Below are 17,344 nucleotides of genomic sequence, written 5' to 3'. Positions count from 1 at the left end.
CAGAGCCCATCATAGTCTTCTTTTATGGGCCGGGTCTTCATGGTGATTTTTGCGTATAACATATACCACAATCACCTGCGAACTGTGAAATGGCAAAATGGCTAAGAGCATCTCATTGGACTCTTAAATAGGCTCCTAACTCAAAATATAAAGAGAATGTTCAAAAATTGAGCTCCAAGAGCCTCCCAGTCGCTCTTAAAAACCTTAAGAGCCTCTTCTCTCTCCTCTAATTTAAGAGCTACTAGTTGGCTCTTAACTTTATAAAATAGCATATATAAAGAGCATTGTTGGAGTTAACACTCTTAATTTTATATTAACTTACTGGGAGCTTAATATTTTATATTATATATAGGAGCCAACTAAGAGACTATCGGAGATGCTCTAAAAAGTCTCAAAACAAAATTTCAGAAAGAATACAATATGTATCTGATTTAAAATTGGGACTACATATTAAATAGGTTAGATTGAGTTTGAAATCTTTGATTTGAAATTACAACTAAATAATTAAATAAGGTGATTGTGTTTTTAATATTGATTGTTCGTGTTTCATGATTGTTTGGTTAACAATAAAATTTGATCTTGACCAGATCGATAATTTTTTAAATGTACCTGTATAAATTCGTACTCGTTTGAGTACAAAAATTTGCTATGTAATATACTTAAATACGTATTTCTGTAAATTAGGTGAACATGAAGAATTTTTCTATGTATGTAATGGAATTGTTTGAGTATGCAAATTTTTTCCTTTTCCTTAATACCTTTTTAAATTATATAATATAATGAGCCCTACATGTATATGAGCACCCGGCATGAACATATACATTAACGAAGGGGAGAATGACAAAATTGTCATTTTTAATATTTTTTAGATAATAATATTATTTTTCGTACCGATAGTGAAAAATATCATTTTTATACACATTTTTATAATTAATATAATATATAAATGATTATGTTATTAAGAGCGTATATGCATTTTATGTGATACACATTCTCTGATTAGATAAAAATTTTAAAATTTTATCTTTTCTATTATCATGAAATATTTATTATATACAACATTCAAAATTTATCAATCTATGCATATATCATCATCATATATCACCATTTATTTCAAAATTAATCTTTTTGCATAAAATATAAAACAATGATATTTTTGTCATTTTTCTTAATAAATGTGTGACACGAAAGTTAACATATATAACAGTGATCTCGTTTATCTTTAATAAATTATAAATTTATGAAATGAGATGAATTACTGGTTATCAATCAGCATCAAGGTGTTGCAGAGAGAGGAGGAGGAGGGGACGAAGCTGCTCCCCCACAAATTCAAATATTCGAAACCCTAGTTTCTGAATTTCCTCCTGCTCTCTCTATACATTCTTATTCATTTATTTAATTCACATTTTAATTATTTCCAAAAATGCTGACCAGAAAAGCAGAAGAGCGAAATGAGAAGATCATACGTGGCCTCATGAAGCTGCCACCTAATCGACGATGTATCAACTGTAACACTGTGGTACCGTCCCATGCACACATTATTAATATCGTCTCGCACTATAACAAATCAGGCTTTTTACGACGGAAATTTAACACTAAATATCCTATATTGAAATTTTAATATATAGTTAAATTATAAATGTGCAACAGGGACCGCAGTTTGTTTGCACAGATTTCTGGACATTTGTTTGCATGAATTGCAGCGGCATACAGTGAGTATCTTTAGTCTCGTTTATTAGTTATTTCGGTTCGTTTTAGCTTTAATTATCTTTTTGTTATGTATGAATTTGATGATCATGATGAGCCTTCAGTAGGCAATGTGCTAATGTCAAGTGTGTGCACAATTTATGTTGGGCGGTGTAACACCCGTTAACTATATATTAGTATGATATTGTTTGTTCGTGGTCAAATCCGCACAATTTTGTTTTTAAGTTCCTTCTAAAAGGCCTCGTATTAATGAAGTTGTTTGATTGTTTATATTCAAGACAAATCTTTTTTTTATCTTTATGACGTGAGACTTGGGTTGAAACTCACTCGACAAATTACCGTTTAATGCACATTAACTGGAGATGCATAGTTGAATGAATATCTTTCACATTTTCAGATGATTATTATGCATAGTTGAGTGTAAATTGATCAATTTAGTTGATTACGCATTTATTTTGGACAGAGGACTTTAATCCCATAGCTCCTTTCAGCATGTCATCAATTTTTTTTGTTTGATTGCTAATGTTGATGTTTGTCTGTCGAAAATCAGTAGATGGCCTCGTATTAGGCATTAAACATGATAGTTTATAGAATTGAAATGAAGTCAGAGTTGGGTCACTGGGCGCGAATTTGCTTGTTACCACTTGCCATGTTGTTCTAAAGATGAAAGATGTGTTAACATTGTAGTTCCGTAATTGCAAAAGTCAAAATAATTTGAGAATGAGCTCAATAAAAAAATTTTATATATACAAATGCAGTCGCGAGTTTACACACCGTGTGAAGTCCGTGTCTATGTCAAGGTTTACTTCCCAGGAAGTTGAAGCTCTGCAAAGAGGAGGCAATCAGGTAAATGCATTCATACTCTCGTCATTGGGCACCGATTCGTTATTTGATAAGAAGAATTGCTTCTTCAGCGTGCAAGGGAGATATTTTTGAATGATTGGGATCCACAAAGGCATAGATTTCCTAATGGCAGGTGAAATATATTGAAATCTGCTTGTAATGTACAGAAGATACTAATTTGTTTGCAGAGTGTGAATATGGCAATTTTCGTTTTTTTTGCAGCAATGCAGATAAAGTTCGGGAATTCATAAAGAATGTCTATGTCCACGGGAAATATGCTGCAGGAAAGACATCTGAGAAACCTCCGAGAATTTTGCAGGTAATATTCATATACAATATGAATGGAGTATATCCATGCAGACGATGATGACTTGTGAGGCGCTTTTTGATGGATCATGATTCTGAAGTTCTGATTATCTGCCCTTACAAGTGCAGCTTAACTCTTTTTCATAAACTAATTAGCAGGACCTTCAAAGTCCCGAGGATATTTCTAGAAGAGCCAGCTCATATCATTTCTACTCCCAAAGCCCACCATATGATTACCAATATGAAGAAAGGGGATATGGAAAACAAGCATTTGCTCTCGTCAGAAAAGCTGGTTCTGACCGAGGCCTTAAAACCTCTGGTTCCTTTAGTCCCAGTCGTATTGCGGGTGCTGCTAATGAGGAAAACTTTGTTGATGAGTATTCTAATTCAAGATCTACAAACTATTCTACTTCTACTGCAAGTAGCCCTTATAGGTCAAGTAACCAATCACCTTCCACTCAGAGCAGCATCAAGTTCAGTAGCTCTTCCGATGAAACTTTTAGAGAACGTGTAAATGCCTGGAATCAGAAAGCGAATACTTTTTCAGACACAGACTCCAGTCTAGATAGGGGCAGAGCTTCATCTTTGCAGGTCATTTTACTCTCATGTATTCTTATTTCGATTAAAGTGAACTCACTTGGTAACTAAAATACAATTATACCTAGGCATTTTTAAAAGAATGTTTTGGTATAGCCATATAGGCTTTGATGATGTGTGGACTCATCAAGTAGTTGATTATCTTTTTCGTCACTCATGTTAATGCCATGCAATGGTGTGCATGATATTAAGACTGTTAGTTGATATTTTATATAAGTAAGTTTGTTATATCTGTTCAATCATAGGATCTAGAAAATATGAAAGAATAAATTGCATTTTAAAAAAAAAAAATTGAATAATCTAGGCATTTGTTATTGTTGTGTATATGCATAATGGCCTTCTAGTGCTTGCTTCTGCACATTATACTTCTGAAACATGACTTACTTATTCCCGGGTGCAGTAGGATTTTCCTGGATTAAGTAAGTGTGCAACCTATTAACAATATCGAAAACTAAAATTCTAGTTGAGATGGATCTGCTGGCGATTGTCATCTCCAAATTAGAGATGCAAACTTTTTCGCAGTATAATGTTTAAAAATACCACTTACTAAAAGAGTAGACTTGTATGTGTGTTAGCATGTGTTCTTTGTCGACATGTTAGGTGATTCTCCTAAAACTCTGTTTTTTTTTCCTTATGTTCAGAGGACAACATCAAACAGCAGTTTTGCATCATTTAGCAGCAGCTTCATGCCCTTCAGTTCAGCAAATTCTGAGAACGACTCAGGAACAAGAAAAGTTTCTGGAACCCGTTCTAAATTAAATACATTTCTTTCTTTACCAAGTTCTACGGTATCTAGGAATCGTGATAGCCCTGACCTCTTTGATACTGTGTTTGCTTCCCAAACTGTTACCCATTCCACTACAGACTCTGATTTGTTTCACTCCCATGAAACTTCATCAAATTTACCCTTAGATTTGTTTCAGCCATCTTCCATGTCTTTGATTTCAACTGCTAGCTGTCTGGAACTGTCTCCAGCATCTCAAGCATTATCTTCAGATGAGAAGGCATCAATGGCAACTTTGAATCAGAAGTCATCGGATCTAGTTAACCAACAAAACGGGAGATGGGCAACATTTGATGGACCTCAGAATATGGAGCCTTGTCAAGGCAGTCAGAGTTTTACCGTTACCTCTTCCACTTCAGACTCTGACATGTTTAAGTCTCCTGAAATTGCACCAAATATACCTTTAGATTTGTTTCAACCATCTTCCATGTCTTTGATTTTAACTTCAAGCTGTCTGAAACTGTCTTCAGCATCTCAACCAACATCTTCAGATCAGAAGGCGTCAATGCCAACTTTGAATGAGGAGTCATCGGATCCAGTTAACCAACAAAATGGTAGATGGGAAACATTTGCTGGACCTCAGAATGCGGAGGCTGGTCAAGGCAGTCACTGTTTTACTGGAGCAGAAATAACTTATAATGAGGGAGGTTCCGTAAGTAATACCAACCAGCACTTGTTCCAAAATACAAATCAGCAGTGGAATGCCTTTTATGATTACAGTGCTCAGGTGACTTATTCCTCAATGCCTATACACTGGCATGGAAGTCAGCACAACAGTGTCAGCCTTCCTTCTGGGAACAATCAGGTGAGGGATCTTACTGCAACATTTTTAGTAATTTCTGTTAAAACTAAATGTTGGCTGGTGTACTTATATGTAAACATGCAATTACAAGATTTTGACTCTTTCATGCATGTTGCTTTTTTAGTAGTCTAATAAAAACAATAGAAGACATCCATATAGAGTTTTCCTTATTGAGGTTTGCTCCTGTGTAGTGATCATAGAGCTTCTGTTTAATCCAAGTTACAATGGTAGCTAGTAGACTATTGCGAATAAGACAATGTAACTGAAAAGAGGCATCCTCGACCTCTTATTACCGAGAGATGAGGGGTATCCATTTGGTGATACTTTCTTATGACTGAGATAATGAATGCTCTTCTTTGATTTGTACACTGTGGTTGATGGATTGACAGATTGTTGAGGCTCTTAACATTACTTTTTATATGCTCTATGGTTCTTATTTAAACCTCCTAACATTACTGCATATACTAAACCTCTTAACGTTACTTCATATGTCGTTGCTATTATCTAATGTACATGTTCATTATACAGGCCGGAGCACTGCTAAGTACAACTAACAGAAAATCTACAAACCCATTTGATATTGCTTATGAATCTGATGCTGAGCTTAGCAACATGGTGAGCTAAATTTTATGTTGCGCTGATTTTCTCTTTGTATATGACGGGTTGACTATTAGCACTTGTAATAGTTGAATTGCTGAAAAGTCGTTTCACATATAGCAAATATTACTCATAGGTGTCTGAATTAGACACAAACATAAACTTGAGAACGGACTCTATTAATTGTTATGGCATTTATATGTTGGTGTGAATGGTTAGCTTGTTCAGTTGAGCAATCTAGATGGTTGGGCAATTGCTCTACATATTTCCGCAAATATCTTTATCTTCTTGCTTGTTTACCTAGGATGTTGATGGGTGTACTGTTATATCTAGTTCTTGGCTGAAACTAGAATATTCAGATTTAAAGATGATAATTTCATACCTATTAGGCAGTATCCTGTAGTCTCACCATATGTAATCTGATGAGTAGCTTTAAATTTACTGCTAGTGGCAATTTTCCGTATCTTATAATAAAACATTTGATAGCAACTCACTAACTTATAGTTTTGCAAGCAGAAGGCCCGGAACTGATCTGAACTACAGTGTAGTCCTATATACCAATTATTTCAGTAACTTATAATTTCTTGTTTTTCTAGTCAAGATCAATTACAGAAATGTGAATACTCATATGCATCCTACCTCCATTGAGACTTGTTCCCTCGACCTTTTGTTACCAAGAGATGAAGGATATAATGTCTAGAGTTTTGTATTTGTACGATGTTCACAAGTCATTTGTGTTATCTACAGTTTTTATTTTTAATTTTCCAATAATCGGCATTTCCAGTTTCCAGGAATGAGTTCAATGCAAGGTGCGTTACCGAATAGCCAGATGCCAATTGCCTATAGTCAGTGGCGGATACAGGATTTAGTGAATGGTGTGTCACACATTTAACATATGTAGAGAAAATTCAGTGTGACATTTTAACGAACACTTTGTAGTCTCTAATTTTTCTTTTTCAAATTACGATTTCTAAACAATCTAAAATTATGAGTATCATAGAGGAGAATTTTAGAGATGAATCATATCAAGAACTTAAAATTTTAGAGTGAAAAAAATATATTGATAGAGAAGTTTGACAGAGGTAGTAACATACTGGATATATTATGTATACATCAGTAAGCATATGACATATGAATGTAAAAAAAAAAATTGAAAAAAAAAAATAATGATAGGTCACTTGCCCTACCTTTAGCACCCGTGCATCCGCCACTGCCTATAGTGGTGGTGCGACTGGTTTTTGGTTTACCCAGAATTCAGGGGCAACATATGTTCCTCCTGGGCCACAAGGTAACTGATATGGTGCCTCAGTAGCATATTAATATTTCAATCGACTTTTTCCCGCTCCCTCTCTAGCTACCATTTATGGTGAATTTATCTTAAATCCTCAGGTACCTTCGGACTATATGGAGAGCCAGTACAAAACACACAACAAGCGTATGTTCCACTGCTTTTCTTGTACTGATAATTTTACTACATACTCGTAATATGGTCATTCTAAACGGTACTTATCTAGTCTCTTTTTGAGTAAAATATATAAGTTGCATCAATTTAATCCTGTTAGGCAATGGAAGTGTTTGTGATCAATGGAAGCATGTCTGTTTATGGACACCAAGTATCAGGAATCCTGTAACCTGGACTCCTGGGGCTAATTTTGCTATGAGCTCAAACTCTTATGCATGATCTGAAACTTATTGACCACCCCAAACTTTACTGTCAATATTTGCAGTTGACAACAAAAACTTAACATTCATTTTTTATAATTGTCTGGCAAAAGGCCTCTGTCTAGATTCTACATGTTAATATGTAGAAGTTCTAGCATTGTACTTGAAAATTTGAACGCGAATGCATGATTTTATATTTTTCAGGAGTGTTCCATCAAAAGGGTCTGGAGCTCCTGTTGGAGGAAATCCTTTTGCATAGGGTTCATTGCTCTTATTTGTTCTCCCAAAGTTGGTATCATTGCCAATACATTCCATTTCCCGTAGCAAAGAATCACAAGTAAAGTGTCCTCAACAGAACAAAATTTGAAGATAGACACTGTCCTGGGTTCTTAGAGCAACTTGTATGTACTGTTCTGGGCATCGGCACCTTGTATAAGATCCCAATTTAAGGCTCCTGGTCGTACTCGTTTTATATATGAAGGTCAGTTTCTGGTCGATTTGATGAGTATATAGTTATAATTTACCAAATCTTTATTGTCACGATATTCATTATCAAAAACTTACACAAGTGCCATTTAAATAAAGACAACATTGAAGTAAATAAAGACATCAAAAAGACACAATATGATGATGCATCCATATTGCAGCTCAAATGGTTGCAGAATATTCAACACCAGATTATCAGAGAGGTTTATGGCCTAACCACCTGTATGCCATTGCTTGACATTCTTCAGGCCTATATTCTTGCGCCGCGTGACCTGCCCCCTGCAGACGTCAAAAACATTACGAGTTTAATTTAGATCCGGTGGTCACCGGGGAAGTTATAGTTTTTACTGCAGCACTTGACAGAAGCTAGCGCCACTGTTAGAAACAGAGTAATCTTGAATCTGAATAACTTCACCGAATGCATAACTTTACCTTAACAGTGGCAAATGTCAATGTGAAGTCATTATGTGAAAACGACTCTGTGTATCTGTGAAAGATTTAGAAATTTAATCAGTCTGGTCATCAAGCTAACGGCAATTACAAGTTAGGAGTGAGTTGATTGATCAAAACGCCATTTAATCCGAATTAAAAGTAGCGAATGAATAAGGAAAGAATGCACCCAGATCTAATGATCAACATACCCTGCTACTTGTCCCCTAACAAACCATGGTGCCCAGGTGCTATCAACACTCAAATGGAGATCCTGTATCCATTGCTTAGTCCCAATGTATGGGAAAATCAAGTCGTGATCGCCACTGTGGCGTCAAACATTACAAATATGAGCCAAGCAAGCTTGTGGGACAGAATCATATTAGTAGCAAGACACTCCAAATGAAAAATCCTCTGTTTAGGACAAAATGTACCTTAGGATCAACGCTCTGCAGCTTTTTCGGGTAAGATTGCGATGATGTTCAAGAGAACTATCAACGTTATATGCATAATGATCGCTGTCATTTCTACCCAGGTAATAGTGATCACCGTTGCATCTAGCCCACACTCCTATTGTTCCCTGATAATAGAAAAGGATTACCAACATCTCGAACAAGCTTCTGCAAAACATTGCCTCTAATTCAGACAAGGCCATACCTGGCGAATATGGAGAGCTTTACGAACATCAACATTATCTGCCCAAATGCTAGCATACGGATAAGTAATTTCCTTGAACACGAAAGTACATAAACAGGAATGATAAATCAGCTTAGCCCTTCGGCATTTTAAGTTTATTGGAAGTACTCTTACACGTGATTTAAGAAAGTTACCCGACACAATGGTCGACCCTTCAGTATAGCTGATCGGAGAGGAAGGTCCGGATACTTGCTAGATGAGCTATCTAGGCTTTGTAGCAAACTCCTGGTGCTGGTCTCTACATTACAAACATCTTCCGATATATGATAAAAACATACATCTTTTAGGCACTGCATATTGAAATGTAAGCAATATTTAATAAGGTGATTCAACTAAACTTGAAAACTTCTTGGAACTCAGAAACTTGTAATATATAGACCTGATTCACTTGTTGCAGATCATTTTGACATAATGTGTTGCTTTGATTCACATTGATGTAATCGCCCTTGCAGCTCAGTTTCGTCGACTAAACAATGAAAACAAGTATCAACAACGGATCTGATTTGTCGAAAACTATCATCAGGTTAGCCTTTACCTCAAATATTTGATCCGATAGAAGTGACATTCGATGAGCATATGGAATTCGAGCATTAAAGTCGATATCCTTAACTGTTAGTGGATTGCCGAGAACATACCCCTGAGCAAATGAAAGCCACAATGAAGTTGCAGTACGAGGTATTCACAGAGGCTACACACTTTACTGATAAATTTCACAAGGGGGACCAAACAAAGTTTCGGAAAACATTAAAACAAGCTTTTAAGATTCAATAAAGTCACTTTATATCAGTGATCTATTGATTCACCGACACAATACATACTTCAATATTGATTCTCGGCTCATTTCCAGCTTCATTACCTACACGTAGAAGAATCGTTATATAAGTTAAGCAACACGACAATAATAAGACTATTTGAGCACCGGTACCATTAAATATCTCTTCAACAACGGCCGGAATAGTGAGTCCTGAGTAGGAAACACCAGTGATGTACAGAGGATTGCTCCTGAACTGAGGATGCTTCTCAAGCCACTGCATCAGTCAAATAATCGACATTTTAGTATAAATTTCGCAGCATAATGTCAACTTCATCCCCCCTTAACATATGAGTGTCAAGAATCTACCTTACAAAGGAATTCATAAGTGTATTTTGGTGACAAGGTATCGCTATTTTTATAAGTTTCCGGAGATTTTGAGTAGGAGAATCCCGTTATAGGCACGTCCATGAAGATTATGTTGGCGAACTAACAAAAGAATGAATTCCATCACACAGAAAGAATGAGTTACGAAAATTGTCAGTTAAATCCAGAGGTTTAGCGCGAAGTTGAAACCATGAAACATTATACCTTTGTCCAAGAATATGGATTCAAATGCAAATCTGGTATTTCTTTAGTAGTATCATCGTAGTCGATTGTGAGCGGACCTTCATATGCAAGCGTGTGTTAAGTACTTCAATTCCAACAAAATCCATGCACTCAGAAATCCAAATCACAATGTAGTAAAATGTTCCCCTCAACACACAAGTCATGCATCTTAGTGCAGATTAATAACGCGCATTAAGCGGGCGCGAGCAGAATCAGTGTTAAAATCGTTCGATTTTGTACCGAACATTTTTGAAAATTAAGAGAAATATTAAGCTATTAAACAGTCGTTAATCAGAACAAGCCGATAAAATAACGTTGACTTGCTAATTTTTTAATTTTAAAATATTAATTTTTTCTAATATGATTATAATTATAATGAAAAAAATTAAGAAAAAAAATATTTTATTAAGAATATTATAAGTTTAAATAATTATTACTAGTTGATAACCCGTGCCAAGCACGGGTTTAAATAAAATTTTAGATTTTGTTATTTATTGCAAGGATAATGTTTTTTAATTACATTGTAATATTTTTATTAGTCTATTTAAATTATTATTTTTAAATGTTATTCAAATTATTGCTATTTAATATAAGACTTTCTATATATTAAAATTTGATCATATTTTAAATTTGTTTCATAACAATATGGGTCCATGTTCTATGGTGTTCACAAAATAAGAGTATTGGAGTCCAAAATTATTTAAAAATAATCTACTCGTTTCAATTTTTATTTTTTTAGTGTGCAATATTTGTAAACATCTGACAATTTGGGGGTTATGTTCTACGATATAATCCTTGTAATCAAAAGATAAAACAATTATATTATAAAACACTAAACACTATATATGTTCTAAAATATAATTCATAAGTTGAATAATGATCTTAATGATTGTTAATGTTGAAAGATGTTAATGATTAATTGATAATTATATTTAGAACTACTTAAAGATGGTAAATTACATATAAAATATGAATAATTAAAGATATTATTTATGACTAAACTAAAAGATTATGACCGCTACTTACTACGGCTTAAATGTGGATTTTATGAAACTAAACTCTAACAGTATGTTTTATTTTAGTAAAATTACTATATTGTTTGATTAATTTTAAATTGTGAAAATAATATTGAAGATCAACACATATAAGTTCGTGTATAGTGTCTTTAATCTTGAATAAAAATTCAAAAATTTAAGTCGCAATTATATTATTCATCTAATAGGCAAACATTATATATAATTCTAGTTGGAGTTTTGTAGATCTAACAGTGGTGTTTTAGTTATTTGATAAACTAATATTGTAGTTTGACAAATTTAATTAACTATCCAAAACTAATTTTATATCAAATTTTTTGACGTATGTCTTATGTTTCGGTTCTTTTATTATATGTTGTAATATGGACAATGACTTCATTCTCTTTGAGTTTTCATTTGTCAAGTTAGTGTTACCACCGCTTTATTCGTCTTTATCGCAATCTTCAGAAGAGCACTGAATGATAATATGTTGCAATATGGACAATGACTTCATTCTCTTTGAATTTCCATTTGTCAAGTCAGTGTTACCACCGCCTTATTCGTCTTTATCGCAATCTTCAGAAGATCACTGAATGATAATTATTATTATTATGTGTCGGTTCTTTTATTATAAGTTGCAATATGAACAATGACTTCATTCTCTTTGAGTTTTAATTTGTCAAGTCAGTGTTACCATCGCCTTATTCTCTTTATCGCAATCTTCACAAGAGCGCTCAATGATAATAATAATTATTATTAAAAAATATATGACCAAGTTTTTTGGTATTTTAGCATCAGCATTGAATCTTGTTTATCTTAATTCTAAAATATGATAAAATTTTATAGATCTGTTTCGTAAATTAAATTGTATGAGTTTTAAAAATTAAAAAAAATAATTTCGTTGACATTATTATTCTATTGGTAGGATATTATTTTATTATAAAATCTATAATAGTATAATTATTATTACTGCTGAATAAAAAAAATATATGATGATAACCAAATTAAAGTTATTTTATAAAATAAATTATTTGAGTTTTAAAATCTAGAATGAGTAGCTTTGTTGACTGTAATTTTGTTGGTGTGATAATCATTATATTACAAAAATTCTGATCATACATTGGAAGTATTCTCATAGTTATATAATAATAATAATAATTGTTATCGATTTCAAAAAAAAAAATTTGTAATATGATAATAAGCACAGTTTGGTATTTTGATATTTTGTATTTTGATGATATTGATTCCGCTTATTGATAAAACTATATATGGATATTATATTAATATCAATATGAACTCCTTATTTATTTGAACTCTGAAACATGATAAAAGATTTACAAAGTTGTTCCGTATATTAAATTATTTATGTTTAAAGAAAATAAACAAATAATTTTGTTGGTAATATATTTTTATTAGTGAGATAATTGTTATAATACAAAATCCTGATAAATATAGAAGTTTTTTGATAATAGTAATAATTGCTAAATAAAAAATATTATAATGATTTTTTATATGAATTTTATAGAACTGTTTCATAAGATAAGTTAAATTGTTAGCGATTTAACTGTGCAGATAGGATAAATGTTATATTACAAAATCCTAAACACTATAGAAGTCTTTTTACAGTAGTATAATAATAATTATAAAATCTTAACCAAGATTGAAATTTTTAATAATAAAATCCAAATCAATACAGAAGTCTTTTCATAATTGTATAATAATAATAATTATAAAATCCTAACAATGTATAATAATAACTATAAAATTCTAACAATATGAAAATCTTTTCATAATCCTATAATGATTATTGTTATTAAATAAAAAAATTTATATAACATTGTCCTAATGAATATTGAAGTCTTTAATACTAATAAAATTCTAATCAATACAGAAGTCTTTCATGATGAATATTGAAGTCTTTAATAATAAAATTCTATTGAATATATAAGTTTTTTGATAATAGTATAATAATGTTTATAAAATCCTAATCAATATGAAAGTGACCAAATTTTGGTACTTTTGGTACCGATGTTCCACTGAAATGTGGTTCCGCTTATTAATAAAGGATATTGATTACAAAATTTAACTTTTAAAAATAATAATATTATATTTAAATATATAACTAATCCACTTAAAATTCTGAATAAGCGTTCTCACATTGATTCTTGGCACTTTCTAGAACATTGATTAAAAGACATGAAAAGAAAATTAAGAGACAAAACTGACCAAGCTGATACATGAATGCCCGAAAAGAAGAACAACCAGGGCCTCCAGAAATCCAGATCAAGAGAGGATCCTCACTAGCATTCCTTTCGGATTGCACGAAATAATAGAACAGCACCAAATCTTCTTTCCCTCCTACTTCCACATATCTTTGATCACCACAAGATCAGCTAATTACTTGAATTTATCTGTATAAATATACTTTCACACACATTCAGAAACAACATTACATACCCTGTTTCAAGTTTAAAGGGAAGTTCCCCAGGAAACCCTGGTAAAGCCTTGACTATCTTCTGCGAGAAAGTAGGACATGATAGACCTGCAAGAAGAACAATAAGTAACCTAACTCTTTGCATTGCTTCTCCAACCTTTACCCTGCAATACAAGTGTCCTACTTGCTAACCAGTTAGCCTGTAAATAGCTTTAGCATGTGGCATGAGGTTCTTGTCAGTTCAAAGGTCAGGTGTCAACTTCTCGTGTGAGTCAGTTAGAATGAAATACTCACGTTTATTAAAAGGGTGGTTAGAATGAAATACTCAAGTTTCTTAATATTTTAATACTCTTGTTTGGGTGGCAAAAAAAAATAGTATTGTTTGTAAAAAAAAAAAAGACTTCTTCTCCTTTATATTTATATAAAACAGTTTTTATTTTTCTTTAAAATATTTATTGTAAGTCACAAAATTTCAAAATTTATCATGAATAAATAAATATGAAGTTCTAGAAATTTTAAAATATTTTTCCTTCTTATATTTGATGAATACTCGCTACAAGTTGTATTTCTAATATTTTATTGGATTAAATCAAACATAAGTGTTTGATACTCCATTTGTCTCATTTTATTGTATATGCTTTTTCCACTGTCCGACACATGTTTTAATAATATTATAAAATATAATTCTATAATTTATTTAAGATTTTTTCTTAATAAATCAAATATCTAAATTTTTATTCAAAAAAATTTTAAAATAAGTTACTATAACTATTGTATGTTATAGTAGTATTCAAATGTGTGTTACGTCTCGTCCCTCTATATACTATCCACGAAAAATGCAGGGACGAGTAAATTAATACTAATAGCCTATCTACTAGAAAGCGAGTATGAGAACAGTATGGGTGATATTATTTTTGTAAAATGAGAATTTTTAAAATAAATAATATATTTCCAAAAATAAGTAATGATATTGTTATTTTTAAAAATAATATACTTTTGTATACTCTCTCTGTCCCATTTAATTCTATACGTTTCTTTTTAACTGCTCGACACGCATTTCAATGCTCTTATAAAATATAGTTTCGTAACTTATTTTTACGATTTTCTTTTTCTGTATAAAAATATAACATCCAAACTTTAATTCAGAAAAAAAATCTTTAAAAATAGACTGCACAACTACACTTTGCAAGAACATTAAAGCTCGCGTCCCGAGGGAGTATATTTTATACTCGTAATGAAAAGTTACAAACAAACTTTTAAGGTACATGTATGGACAAAAAAAGTACATGTATGGACCCCACTTTTAAGGTAGGCGCATATGTGAACCACACGTACAAACACCACTACACCAGTGAGATCCACCGCTAAACATGAAAAACAAAAGAAATCCGACACCTGTCATGAACCCCGAGGTGAGAATTTAAGATTTGTTGATATTCGCGGATGGTAATTAATGGCAGCTTTATTGAAGATTATGTAATCAGTTCTTTTCATTTTTTTAAGTATTTTTTCATGAAATATATTTTCAAATATATATAAGATTATAGTTATTCTTTAAATATATATTTTTAATATATTTAAAAATTCATTTTTCGTTCAAAAAATAAAAGTTATATATATATGAAACTATATTTAATAAAAAATTAAAATATGTGTCAAATTCCGTCCAAAATAAAGAACATAGAAAATAATATTCTAAATTGCCGATTTTGTTAAACAGCTTTTTGGGACAGGAGGTTTTTGTTAAAAACTGTTTCCAAATTTTAGGCCTTGACTGGTTTTTAGTTGTTATAAAACTTTTATATATATTTCACAATTAAAATTCATCAAACTAATAATAAATAATATATTATATTCTTAGATGTGTAAATATTAAATATATGAAATAATCATTCCATTTTTTGTAAAAGTATGTTTTTAGTGTTGAATTTTAAATATTCAAATCTTTCAGTGAATGAGTTGGATGTTGAATTGACACATTTTTCAAATCATAATTCAAGCATCGTGTTATGGGATCTGCTCTCATGTACATGTTTCACTATTATTCAAATATACTCTTTTAAAGAAATTAATAGTAACACAATTTACACGTTATAATAGTTAATACAATTTACGGTTGTCCACATGCTAATTAAATTCATATAAAAGAAGAAGACAGGGTACTTAAATATTTTGATGAATTTCTACTGTTTTAAATTGTGTTTTCTCATATCGTATTCAATCAAATCAAACGTATTCTAAAAGTTGGTTTAGATCGCCGTCTAAGCGCTACCCAGTATCAAAATATATGGATTTGACCCTAAGTGGTAAATTATACAATTTTTAAAAATCGATCAAATTCGCTCCGACATAGTTAACATTTTTTTTAGGTTTTTAGATGATTACTGATTTTTAGATATTTACCATATCGTGTGTTGTCATTTTTTAAGCTATACCACTTCACTATCGCTAATTTGCTTGTGATATATATTTGTATAGCTAGAATTTTTTGAAGAATACATGATACCGAAATGTTAAAGAGAAACTTTTTTTAGTTCAAAATATATATATTACGTGTCAAATAATAGAAATATTGAAAATTAGAGCAAGTCTAATAAGTTATTTATTCTTTTCTTTTTGTCAGGAGGTTACTTATCTCATTACCTATTAATAATTTAAAATAATGAATCCTGATGAGTTTTACTGATTTGTACTCCAATACCAATCCCTATATTTATTCTCCTATCATTATTTTAATAATAGATTTGAGAGAAAGAAGGGGAAATGAGAGAAAAGATAAAAAAATAAAAGAGGGATACAATTTTTTATTCATAAAAAATAAATAGGTAATGGTTAGAAAATTTGAGGATATACTAGTGATTTAGGTAAGCACTAGGATACTTAATGTTAGAGTGCCTCATCTGTATGGAACTTAGAGCAAGTCTAATAAGTTACCTTTCTCATTACCTTTTAATAATATAAAATAATGAATTCTAGCGAGTTTTGATGTTTTAGATAATCTATTTTTAGTGTCAACTGCAATAGCAATCCTTATATTTGCTCTCCTATTATAATTTTAATAATAAATTTGAGAGAGGAAGATATAGACGAGAGATTAGACAAAGAAAAAAGGAGACACGTGAATTTTTTATTCATTGATATTAAATAGGTAATGGCTAGTGGTTACCTAAAAATAAGTAATGGTTAGTAGAGTTAACGACGTGCTACTCCCTCCGTCCCATTTTAACTACTTTTGACTTTTTTACACGTATTTTAAAATGTTAAAAAAATTACATCTAAACATGATTATTTTTTATAAAATTTATATCAAATAAAAGTTTAAAGTCTAAACTTTTATTTGATATAAGAATTGAAATTTTTTATTGAGTGTAGATATTGTTTTTTTACACGTCAATATACGTGTTCAAAAGTCAAACATCAGTTAAAATGGGACAGAGGGAGTAGTAATTTTGGTAACTCTATGATAGCGTTAGATCCCCTATTTTTCCCTATATCACCTAAATGCCTAAATGTGAGTTTAGGAATGGTAATTTACCGGACTTGCACAACTGGGCCGTTTCCTTTTATGGCAAAAAAAGAAAAGACAACTGGGCCGTTCCATTTTTTTCCGGTCTTTGCAATCTTGAAA

General features: G+C 31.7%; 2 protein-coding genes across 2 annotated transcripts; one reads left to right on the top strand and one right to left on the bottom strand.

Annotated features, from left to right (window-relative positions):
• Nucleotides 1-1,394: 1,394 nt before the first annotated feature.
• LOC108211908 (probable ADP-ribosylation factor GTPase-activating protein AGD14) lies at nt 1,395-7,816 on the top strand. Its single transcript, XM_064088758.1, has 11 exons — nt 1,395-1,519; nt 1,651-1,712; nt 2,466-2,553; nt 2,622-2,683; nt 2,773-2,869; nt 3,016-3,447; nt 4,095-5,042; nt 5,568-5,654; nt 6,421-6,924; nt 7,026-7,071; nt 7,503-7,816. The coding sequence occupies exons 1-9, from the start codon at nt 1,424-1,426 to the stop codon at nt 6,526-6,528; spliced, it is 1,980 nt and encodes a 659-aa protein (XP_063944828.1). The 5' UTR covers nt 1,395-1,423; the 3' UTR covers nt 6,529-6,924; nt 7,026-7,071; nt 7,503-7,816.
• LOC108211909 (serine carboxypeptidase-like 13) lies at nt 7,795-13,990 on the bottom strand. Its single transcript, XM_017383627.2, has 14 exons — nt 13,740-13,990; nt 13,509-13,654; nt 10,252-10,328; nt 10,030-10,149; nt 9,835-9,937; nt 9,728-9,765; nt 9,445-9,546; nt 9,289-9,375; nt 9,044-9,199; nt 8,871-8,942; nt 8,648-8,793; nt 8,426-8,539; nt 8,217-8,271; nt 7,795-8,063 (listed from the first exon to the last, which is right to left on the bottom strand). The coding sequence occupies exons 1-14, from the start codon at nt 13,859-13,861 to the stop codon at nt 7,980-7,982; spliced, it is 1,422 nt and encodes a 473-aa protein (XP_017239116.1). The 5' UTR covers nt 13,862-13,990; the 3' UTR covers nt 7,795-7,979.
• Between the last annotated feature and the right edge of the window lie 3,354 nt (nt 13,991-17,344).

Source organism: Daucus carota, chromosome 3, assembly GCF_001625215.2.
Source record: "Daucus carota subsp. sativus chromosome 3, DH1 v3.0, whole genome shotgun sequence".
In the NCBI taxonomy this organism is placed as follows: Eukaryota; Viridiplantae; Streptophyta; class Magnoliopsida; order Apiales; family Apiaceae; genus Daucus; species Daucus carota.
The sequence above is the reverse complement of the archived record's forward strand: the minus strand, read 5'-3'. Positions and strand labels throughout refer to the sequence as shown.

Bases quoted from the DNA above. Each gene is read 5' to 3' on its own strand.
- LOC108211908 (XM_064088758.1), top strand. From the start codon at position 1,424: ATGCTGACCAGAAAAGCAGAAGAGCGAAATGAGAAGATCATACGTGGC. The intron at 2,554-2,621 runs GTAAATGCATTC...TTGCTTCTTCAG, and splicing joins TGCAAAGAGGAGGCAATCAG to CGTGCAAGGGAGATATTTTT. The intron at 5,655-6,420 runs GTGAGCTAAATT...CGGCATTTCCAG, and splicing joins ATGCTGAGCTTAGCAACATG to TTTCCAGGAATGAGTTCAAT.
- LOC108211909 (XM_017383627.2), bottom strand. From the start codon at position 13,861: ATGCAAAGAGTTAGGTTACTTATTGTTCTTCTTGCAGGTCTATCATGT. The intron at 9,938-10,029 runs GTAGATTCTTGA...TGACTGATGCAG, and splicing joins CTTATGAATTCCTTTGTAAG to TGGCTTGAGAAGCATCCTCA. The intron at 9,200-9,288 runs GTCTATATATTA...TTCAATATGCAG, and splicing joins ATCTGCAACAAGTGAATCAG to TGCCTAAAAGATGTATGTTT.